The 10661-nt window shown below is 38.3% G+C and overlaps 1 protein-coding gene across 2 annotated transcripts in view; it reads left to right on the top strand.

Moving 5' to 3' along the window:
• KIAA1841 (KIAA1841 ortholog) overlaps positions 1 to 6277 on the top strand; it is a 17494-nt gene extending 11217 nt beyond the window's left edge. For both annotated transcript variants that reach the window (XM_009071498.1, XM_009071497.1), the window contains exons 10-20: positions 1 to 140; positions 378 to 526; positions 837 to 936; positions 1484 to 1516; positions 2780 to 2879; positions 3807 to 3898; positions 3996 to 4024; positions 4119 to 4192; positions 4829 to 4917; positions 5275 to 5366; positions 6241 to 6277. The exon at positions 1 to 140 ends at the window's left edge or, in 1 of these variants, runs on beyond it. In XM_009071498.1, coding sequence (XP_009069746.1) covers positions 1 to 140; positions 378 to 526; positions 837 to 936; positions 1484 to 1516; positions 2780 to 2879; positions 3807 to 3898; positions 3996 to 4024; positions 4119 to 4192; positions 4829 to 4917; positions 5275 to 5366; positions 6241 to 6277 — 935 coding nt within the window. The remainder of the gene's footprint in view (positions 141 to 377; positions 527 to 836; positions 937 to 1483; positions 1517 to 2779; positions 2880 to 3806; positions 3899 to 3995; positions 4025 to 4118; positions 4193 to 4828; positions 4918 to 5274; positions 5367 to 6240) is intronic.
• Positions 6278 to 10661: the final 4384 nt, after the last annotated feature.

Here is a 10661-nt window from a genome sequence, read left to right on the forward strand (position 1 = left end):
CTGAATTCTCCCATTGCCAGTACCATTCGCAGCCAGTTCTTTATCCAGGTGTAGCGAGTGCACTGGGCTCAACTGGGACAGGAGTATATCCCTGTTGTAACCAGAAAGTGCTTCGATTTGATCCTACAACACTCCCAAAGGTACTTCAGTACTACCTCAATTGTAAAAGAGCCTAACACATGAGCAGTAGGGAAGTAACAGTGTGTTATGAATAGATTTTTTCCCATATAAGGATTGTAAGTCATTGCAGTGTCCCAAGGCAGGCTAAGATTTTGGGACATCAAGAGTTCTGAAGTTGAACTTCTGTTATTGTACTTACTGAAATCAAGTCTTTCCCCTAACTCCAGGATTTGATCTTTGATGTCTGTGTATCTCAGGGCTGCAAAGTGAGGGATCACATGGTTGAGTTACCTTCAGGGAATGAAGATGATGGGGAAGCTTTGCCTTCTCAAACCACTCAAATATTGAATGATCTGCTGTGTCATAGAGATGTTATAGTTGTTCCTTTCACCAAGGATGAGAATAGGTAAGAACACTGCATTATGTTACCAAGAACACCGAACACATGTGCTGGTTACATTTGATGCTCTCCCATTTTCAAATGAGACATAGGACTTTTGAGACTGGGAAGAACAAGCACAAAATTTCAGGCAGGCATTTAGTCATTCAGCCTCCGTAAGCATTCACTCCTATCTTTATATTTTAATGTATTTTTATCAAAATGTTATGTGGCTGACTTGGAGGTCTGTCTTGTCTCAGTGCATGATGAGTAGAGACTGATTCTAAAGATGTGAAATAGAAATATTTATGTTTGTTTTATGTATTTCTCTCTTAAGTGATTCTGGTATTGGGCTTGGCGATGAAAAAAGCCTTGAATGTGATGTGCTTGTAGAACCAAATACACCGTGGGGCCCCAAAACTGGAGAAATAAATGCTGTGAGTGCTCATTTCCCCCCCTTTTTCCTGATAATGAGGATTCTTACAAAAATACTTTGAAGAAGTTGTTGGACAACTTCTAATAAAAAAAAAGCCTATACATTGTAGAAGGAAGAAGCACTACTGAGCATTGCAGGATAGCATAGGTACAAAATAACTTACCATGTCTGCTGGAAATATTTCTGTATATCAGAGGAAATTCTCCATATATCTGTGCTTTCCACTCCATTCTCAAACCACTGATATCTAAGGATTCATTCAAACTTTAAAATCCATCATGTGGCAAATATTTAAATAATTGCTGTCTCGGTTTTGTCTGCTGATGTGTGAGGCTCTCCACATGACTTCCGCAAGTCATAAATAAAGAACAATAAATTTGTGTAGTGTTTTGTTTGGAGTTTGCTTGGGGTTGTTTTTTTCACCTCCAAGAAATGAAAGATGTTACTGTAATATCCCACTCCTATTTTTAGAATTCAATTCACTTTTTTTATTCTAGTTATTATTGGTTCTTTAACCTGTATGTTTTTCTGTCTCTTTGTGACTACAGTTTCTTTCTCTGAAGAACTGGGCTTTGCAGCTGGTTAGTAAAATACTTTATTCATAATTTTAAATATCTGGTCTTCTGCACTAGCAGAGAACTAGCTTGGATTTTTGTCTTAATTTCTAATTAAGCAGAAAATGTATTTTCTTGCTTTTCCTTTAATTTGGAGGTTGCAGAATAGCAACTCTCTTTCCAAGGAAGTACAAAGTATGTGTGAAGTACTTAAAAATTCCTTTTAAATGTTTTTATAAATGACAGCAAACAATCCACTAGCACTGCATGTAACAGTTCTTAATAGTTTGCTAGGTTGACAGAAATGTAAGTCATTAAAATCAGAGCTTTTGGGTGTGTTTCTTTGGCAGCTGATCTGAGGTGCTTTGTGTCTTCATAGCAGAAAGCTTTTACTCATTACTAGGCACTCATTATCACTTAATTTAGGTACATGATTATATTCAAACAATGCAAACATCACATTACTTAATATTTCCATCATTCTGTGCTGACCTGCTAAGAACTGTTAGCCTATCTGTTGAAATATTTGAGCTTGTAGTTTATGATGGTAGAAGGGGGAAAAAGGTATTAGGATGAGTTCATAAAAACTAGATATTCCAGACCAACTTGCAATAAATTATGGATGCACATAGCTGTGGTGTACGTAATATGTGTGTGCTTGTAGCCCACTGCAATCTGCATGCTTTGTGGTAGGTAGTTACTGAGTATCTCAGCAATGTCACACAGTTTGTGAGTTGCAGCAAGCCTGGGTAGAACTGTTTGTGAACTTACACTTTCCTGTATTCTAAGACTATGTGGGTAGCTCAGACAATTGCGACCATAACAGATTTCCTACTAATTAGAAAACCAATATACCTAGCAATATATTGTATGATTCCATGTTTAGAATCCAGCAGTACTGGTTGGAAGGGATGTCTGCTGGTCATTTTATTTCCTCCCTGAACAGGACCAACTTCAAAGTTAAATTCAACTTAAAGCTATAGTGTATTGCTCAGGATTATATCCAGATAAAGACAAAGATTCTATATCTTCTCTGAGCAACCTGTTACAATGTTTGACCACATGGAAGAAAGAAAATAATAACAATATGTATCAAAACACTCTAAGCAAACATTTGAAATCCCTTTCTCAGTATTTGAGAATGATATTCTCAGACCTAACTGTGCACACAGTTAGGTCACTGAGATAGGGAGCTATGTTGGTAGTCAGCTCCTTCAAGACAGGTTTAATGTATAAGGTAATAGAAATCAACTCTCACTTTTAACCTGTGGACTCTCTCCTGTTGATTAGAAACAGCAGTCATTGTTATCTGAAGAGGAGGAGTACACCACTGGCTCAGAGGTCACTGAGGATGAAGTAGGGGATGAAGAAGAAGTATGCAAGAAACCAGGTACAACATGGCTCTACAGTCCTCCTTGGAATTTAGAGATAGGGATTTGAGGCAGCAGAAGTCCTCTGTAAGCAGATTTTGAACATTAGGCATTTTAAAAATAAAAGCTTATGTTTCTTGAGTTTTGTTTCTAGTTTTCCCGTGGTTAGATACAAATTACGCAGTGCTCAGTGCCATCAGAAAACACTGGCAATCAAGGAAAGCTGCAGCTTTCATATGAGATGTCCTCAGTGGATCAGGAAACATCAAATGGCTATTATGAAATGTCACATAATAAATGAAAATGCATTTTCTTCCATGACTATTTTTACATGCAAAAAAACACTTGCAGAATATTTTGGTGACAGAGTGGGATGACTGGTGAATGTGGATAGAATTGTCTGCATTGAAGATAAGTTCTATATGATCTAAAAAGATATTTGTTCCTTTTTTTCACATGTACTAAGGGGTTTAGGAATGTGGAAAGCCAAAAAGCAGCTTCTCCTTTTCACCCTACTATTGTGTCATTTGAATAGAGGCAATCCTCTGTCCTTTTGTGTTGACTCAAAGGAATTGGAATGTACCAGTTTGTTTAAAAATACAAATTTTGAACGAAAGTTTCTGTAGTTTGAATTTGTACTTGTTTGCTCTAATATGACTTGGAACTTGTTAGTTGAATTAATGTGGTCAAAAATGTAGCTTGTATGTGCACTTAGGTGTAGATTTACAATAGAAAAGTTGTTATGTGCAAGCACTCTGCATTTTAAATATGTGCTTGAGTTCCTGTACACTTCTCAGAGCATTTGAGTAATGTGTATTAGCATGGCTGCAACACTAGCAAAAGGAAAATAAACCTGTTCATTTACAGTATTTGTAAAGAAATTTGTAGCTGTGTAGTTGAGAAATTCCACATATCTGTGATGGTGTAAATATTTCTTCCATTAGCAGGGAGAAAGGAGAAGTCAAAGAAATCCTACAGGCATCCAAGGAAAGTAGTTTCTTCACCTAGTGTTCAGAAAAAGGAGAAACAATCTGATAAGGTAAAATCACTGCTCTCTGGGTTGAATAATGAGGAATTTCCTTAAGTTTTGGACTTGATCTTAAAACACACTTAATGTGGTTTTCTTTCTTGGACAGTCAAGTTCTCGAGATGCTTCTCCATTTGTGTAAGTCATTTTCAAAGCCTTTGAGAACATATTCTAGTACATTGCTTTGTAAATGTTACTGATAACATGGTGTGCATCTTTCTTTCCCAACCAGTGTGAGCATGCAGCAGAACAAATGGGATGCCTCAAGGTCACTGAGATTCAACCAAGATGCTCAGAGAGAAGATGGTCTGTTCTTGCATGAGTTTAGCTTTCATATAGTTAATGTGCAAAGAAAAATATTCTTTCTACAAGAAACAGCTAATTTTCTTAAAATATAGTTATTTAGAGACCTAATATTAGATACAGCAATAGGGTTTGGGGTGTTGATGTGCTTTGTTTGGACTGTCAGCACATAACCTACAGAGATTATAGTTGTGTCATCTCATGACTATATAAGTATGTGAATAATTTTTCCTGCATCCCTGTGGCATTTGTTGTCTGTGCAGATAAACAGAGAAACATTCACTTCTTTTTCCCAGTCTCCCCAACTAAACTAACTCTGACTAAAAACATTCATAATTCTGTTAATTTGTAACCTCTCCTGAGACTCTTGTGCAATTTTGGTGTTTTGAAAACCTCTGCCTCAAACCCATTTCCATAGATTTTGATCCCAGGGTAGTGCCTCAAGCTGATTCTGGTATCTGCTAAGAACTGCTGAGGCTCCATCATGCATCAGGATTTAGAATCTTGGTGGCTCAAGATTTTTATATGAGCTGAAAAGAAAGCTAATTTGGCATATACTAAAGTATGTGTCTGATTCTTCTCTTTGTATTCATAGCAAGAAAAACCTCCATGGTAAATATCCTTTCTTATTTCTGACAGATCAGAGGAGAATGTCTGAGATCACAGGGCATTTAATAAAGATGAGACTGGGAGACCTTGATCGAGTCAAGTCAAAAGACAGCAAAGAAGTAAGATTTGTCCTAGCACAATGTAGTGTTCACAGAATTGAAGTGAGCCTTGGTTAACAAAACCTTGTAACACAAATGAAAATAGCATCTATTCAATACTTAAAGAACTGAATTTTATCAGTCTTCGTTTTGTTCCAAACAGGATCTTTGGGGGGATTGTAGTTTAAAATAATATTTCAAGTTCACTGCCTTTAAAAAATGGTCATGGAAAATAAGGATGGGTTTGAAAGCTTTCAGTGCTGGGGCTGTCGTAAAGAAAGAAACTAAATGGTAGATTCTGCTGAGTATTAGGGATTTTAATGAAAAGTCACTGAGTTAAAATAACATCAAAACTTGATTATTTTTTCTTGATTCCAGTATGCAGGAGGTATTTATTCTCGACTTGAAGCTCAGATAAGGGCCTCCGCACAGGGCAGTGCACGACAAAGCAATGCTGAGAAGAATGCCAGGTGAGATTTGAAAAGAGAGAAACAAATCATGGATTTCAGGTGTGTGGGGTGGTGGGTGTTTAAAGAATGCCTCATTTCACACACTTTTTATGGATCAGCTTCCTTTCCAGTAGGTTAGCCATGTAAGGTGGGAAAGCTTCCCCTCTGTCAAACTAAACTAGAGCTAAGAGAATGGAACTCTTGTAGCCATGCGGGAAGAACTGCTTAGAGTTTCTATGCTGGAAGGTTCACTGCATCTCCAACATAATTTTTTGTGAAATTATGGGTAGCAGGAAAAGTATTAGCCAAGACTTTTAGCCTGTTCTTCGTCCTCCTTTCAAAAACAAAAACCAAAAAATCCCACACACCAAAAACCTGTTACTGCATATTGATCCTCACATAAATGGATAAAACACAAATGAAGTGAGGTGGCAGAGTCTGTGCAGGTGTAGAGCCCAGAACTGGTTGTGATCTGACAGCAGGTGAACCTGTGGAGCTGAAATTTACAGTGGAGGTGCTGTCCAGCTTTTAAGGAACGGGCTGGAAGCTTCAAATGTATTGTCAGAGGAAGTTGAATTTTTGACAGGTCTTATTTCTGTTAAAAAAATAATAAAAAAGCATGTGACACAAAAAAGTATGTATAATATCTTCTTCTGAAATGATTGATCACCGTTCTTTCAGCTGTGTGTCTTTGTATGAATATGTAATTTGTGAGTACAGGTATCCTGGGAGACAAGCAACTTCCTCAATAATAGGTTTTGACAATGAGATCTTGGAAGACATTTTAACCTGCAAGTAATTTCAGACAAATACTGTGCAAGAGAGCTGACTGGACAATCATCTAAAATCCTAGCAGGAATAATGGAAATATATTTCTTCTGTGCTCTTAATCCAGGTCAAAATCCCGTGTGGGGCAAGGCCGTCCAACGTAAGAAGTCATGGAAACACTTAGCCAGAATTCCTTACTGCTTTATGAAACTCCACTGCACTCTGCCATATGGAGATTGCACATCTCTGACAGCTTTTCAGTGACTTATTTATTACTTTAAGCCTTGTAAATTATTTTGTGCCATACATGAATGCAAATCCGATAAGGTCTGTACTTATTTTAATTGTAAATATACTATTTCTTAAATTGAAATTTAATTGCTTTTTTAGGCTGGTGTGTTAAGTTGCATAGAAAATATTTTATAAAATACAAAATTAAATTATCAGCCTAACTTTATTTATGCGGGAAGACATAAATAAAAGGACAAAGACTGCTGAATGCAGCATTAGCACAAGTCTCCTCATGTATTTATGTTGTGTGGTATTTGATGGTCTGTTTTAGGTCAGTTTTATGGGGATTTGCATTTAAAGTCAATACCTGTGACTTAGACTATTTGAAGCAAAACTTTCATGCAGTTCTGAGGCTTCCTTCTGTCCATCACAACTCCCATTGATCTGAAGGTGGGTAGCAGGTAGAGACTAGACCTCCAAAGATGATCCCAATGCCAGGGTGACGCAGCATTGCACCTTGCACGCGCACCACATGCTTGGCTTGTATGTGAAATTAATTCTCGTCCCTGTTCCTGACTCCTCTTGCACTATACAGTGTTTTGTTCTCTTACAATCCCTAGACCTTTGGATGTAAAGCAGTTCTGTTTCTTATTGATGCTGTGCCACTAAATTTCTGAGCAGATACACTATTAATTCTGCATATTTCAGCAAAGGTTTGTGCATGTAGATCTTTTGGGTCTAGTTACTCTCTGAAACCTGCCTGAATAGTACTGTTTAGAAGTCAGATGCACTTTCAAGTTCTGTATTTGGAGCAATAGAATACAAGTTTGTAAAATCCAGGGCTACAAAATGAAATCACTTGCCTAGAAAATATGTTGTATATTAGCAAAGCAAATGGCAATAATAGTAGTAATAATAAAGGCTGAATTCAAGGAAACACATTCTGACTTTTTGAAACAGGTAGAAAGAGCACTCAGGGAAAGCTTATTCCAACTCGTGGCTGTACAGTAAATGGTGAGTTTGGAATTAAGCCAGCAAGATCCTGGGTGGGAGGGTGGGGTGAGTTAAGGAGAGGGCGATTGTTTCGTTGCAGTCTTCTCTCCAATTGGAATTTTTTGTTTGCCTTGTTTCTTGGTGACTTTCAGTAGGTGTTAGAAGACTAGGCTAGCAATACTTGAAAATACTGCTCTCAAGGTGGAAGATTTTTATTGAAACAACGAAAAGTCAGTGTTTGTGTGTGTTTTGTCCAATGCTGTAGCAAATTCAGAGCCAAATGAAACCAACAGGCAAGACTGGATTTCAGCGGCTTTGATTTTGGGGCAGGAGTGGTGACTTGGCAGGAGTGCTTTAATCCATGTCAAAATTAATAAGGTTTTATGAATGCTTCAGGCCTGTTTGCAGGCACTAATGCAGTTCTAAGCACTTCTGGTAACATTGGAAAACTGGTTTTTGTTGGAAGTATTCTAAAAACCACCAGGTATGAAAATGCTGTAGAATAAGTGTCTTGCTGCAATTCTGTGACTTATACTAGAGGGTTGTTCCACATAGCCATGGTAAGCTTGGCTCTGGAAGTTGCAGGCTGCATATGTGTGCGTGTTTAGTTTTCACAGAACTACTGATAAGAGGAGAAAGGAAAATTCTGCCGGTTTTGTTATTTAGGAAGGTGCCAGTTCTATGTGCCAGTATTGTTTTATTCAAAAATCTTTGAGCATCTAAAAATGACATCCATGATGTGAAGTCTATCTTTTCCCCCCTTGCCAACCACCTTGAATTTTTATCTTGTATTAATTTTGAAAATGTGTCTTAGTTTGATGGAAATAAACATGATTAATTTAAGAAGTGTGTGAGTTTTTTTAATGGACGCTTGTAAGAACGAAGTATGTAAATGTTGTTTGATGGTCTCACTCATGCATGTGTGTTTGTGATGAAATTGCAGTGTCACAGTACAGGCTTTTTCTCTGCCAAGAACAGGGTATCATTAAATGCAGAGGTACTCCAAAGCTACAAGGACTTAAAAGAATTGTTATGTGCATCAGGTTTTGAAGCTGGATTAAAAATTCATGAGTGAGCTTCCCTGCAAATGACCCAAGCATGGAACATGTCAACCTAAGCTATGTTTTAAAAAAACCTGTTTAACTTTGCCTTGCACTGACACAGTGCAGATTGTGCCATTTAAACAGTCTGTTACATCCATGAATACAATTAGTTTCCATGATTCTGTCTCTAGAAATTGCTACATGGATGTCCTCTATACATGCAGTTGGTATACTGGGAAGGCTACAATGTACGTCCCAGTGTCATAGGTGGGTATAAACTGCACTCTGGAGATGTGCTTGTTTCCTGGATGCCCAGAAATCTTGGAGAAAGGGATGGAATTTTAAATCCAGTAGTGGCTCCAAGATTAAAAGATGTCATGTTAGGAGAAATGTGGACATATGGTTACCCCAATTTATGAATAGCTTGGGCATATTTGATGAGACTGAGAACACACTTCTCTTTGCCAGAAGGGAATTGATTTTTTAGAAAACATTGTTTTCTGTTCTCGTTGAGTGTTTGGATGTTGTATTGTGTTGGGAAGCTGCTCCTTTGCATCAGATGTTTGAGCTGTTCCATGAAGTTCCTGTTTCCCATGTAGGCACCTCCCTCCCCACTCTAGGCAAATGTGATAACCTTCAGTTATTACTGATGTCCAAGAGAGTAGTACACATAGACACATACTGCAAACATTCCTCCTGCACCTGTTCTTGGTGAAATCGATTGTGTATGCACACAATGTGTTCTGAGTTTTTTTCTGTATTTCTTAATAATTACAGAATCATTTAGGTTGGAAAAGATCTCCAAGATAGAGTCCATCCTTTAGGAAGTAAAGAAGACTGCACTGATGTTAAATTTATCTTATCATAGGAGGAGATTCACTGCTGAATCCCCTCCTGGCTATATCTATAAATAAAACTAGCCAAAGGCTTTTCCAGGCTTGAGGCCAAGTGACAGCAGGGAGTGGCTGTGTCCCTGAAGTTAATGTCTCATCCTGTCTTTAAGCATCACTGTGGTGGAGGCTGAAGGAGCCATCAGCCAGCTGGAAGGCTACAGCAACTGACAAAGTTGCCCAGGACTGTGTGAGCTCCTCTACTTTGGGAATAACATGGACTTTTAATGGTAATTTGGTGGGAGGTGCTGCTGTTGCCTTGGACCAAGACCCTCAGAGCAAAACTGCTGTTACAGCTTACAAAGAGTTGTTGCATTCAGTTTTCATTCTATACCTGCCTGTAGGTGACTTAACTTACGTTGAGTTTTGCACTGGGTTTGTGTACATTAGTGGCTTTCCTCTCGCAGCTTCTGGGCTGCTTTCCCATAGATAATGTGGGAGATCTTCCTGGGGTTTTGACCTCTAAGGTCTTCATCACTGAGCTTCCAGTTCTCTTGCTAACAGAGGTCCCAGGGAGCACTGAGGCTGTATTGCCTTCACTCTGATCTGAAATATCCAAAAGGAGATCTTCATTAGTGGATTAAGACTTCCTGCACGTAAACGTTTCCATTGGTCAAGGAGATTGGTTGCCAGAAGAACTTCTTGGTTCAAATACCAGGTATGTAGGCTCTAGCCCAGAGGTGTGTGGGTGCTGTTTAGTGAATGAAATCAAGGAACTTACCTTCCCTTTCTTCTATCCAGGAGGCATTCTGGGCACGTATCTGCCTTCTGTATTTTGCCACCTAAACTTGGTAAGGCCTGGCCATCGTGGACACAGGGAACAATTAGGCCAGGGAAGAAAATGAACTGCCTGAAATGGACACTAGCAATAACACCACTGAAGGCACAATGGTGGCTGCATGTGGCCTTTGTTCAAAAGACAGTGCCCATGCTTGAACTTTTAATGGTTTTAAAATTGTTTATGCTTGAATTGCTTCCACATTTCAATTATTCAAGGCTAGGGCAGCACAATAACTTTATTTTCAGTTGTGATATGCAGTTTTATTGTGTGTTGTGTTCTCATTGAACCTACAGCAATTAGTATCCACATTCACAACCCCCAAACAACCTTGGGCTGGCAGCAGTTTCCTTGCTGTGTGATCAGTTACTCCTTTGAAAATACTTAAATACTTAAAGCATTTTACTTCAATGAAGTTAGCTAAAAAAAACCCTAAGCTTGCAGAGAACTTTCAAAGACTACTAATGATTGGAACAAACTACATGATTACATGTACCATTTATAGGTGAATATAACTTTAATTCAATGTATAAAATGTGTAAAACACTAAGGATGCTTCAGAGGTGTCTGCTTTCATCCCATCAAATAGCAATAGAAATACAGTTTCACAGCA

This window comes from Acanthisitta chloris, unplaced genomic scaffold (genome assembly GCF_000695815.1).
Source record: "Acanthisitta chloris isolate BGI_N310 unplaced genomic scaffold, ASM69581v1 scaffold31943, whole genome shotgun sequence".
Lineage (NCBI taxonomy): Eukaryota > Metazoa > Chordata > Aves > Passeriformes > Acanthisittidae > Acanthisitta > Acanthisitta chloris.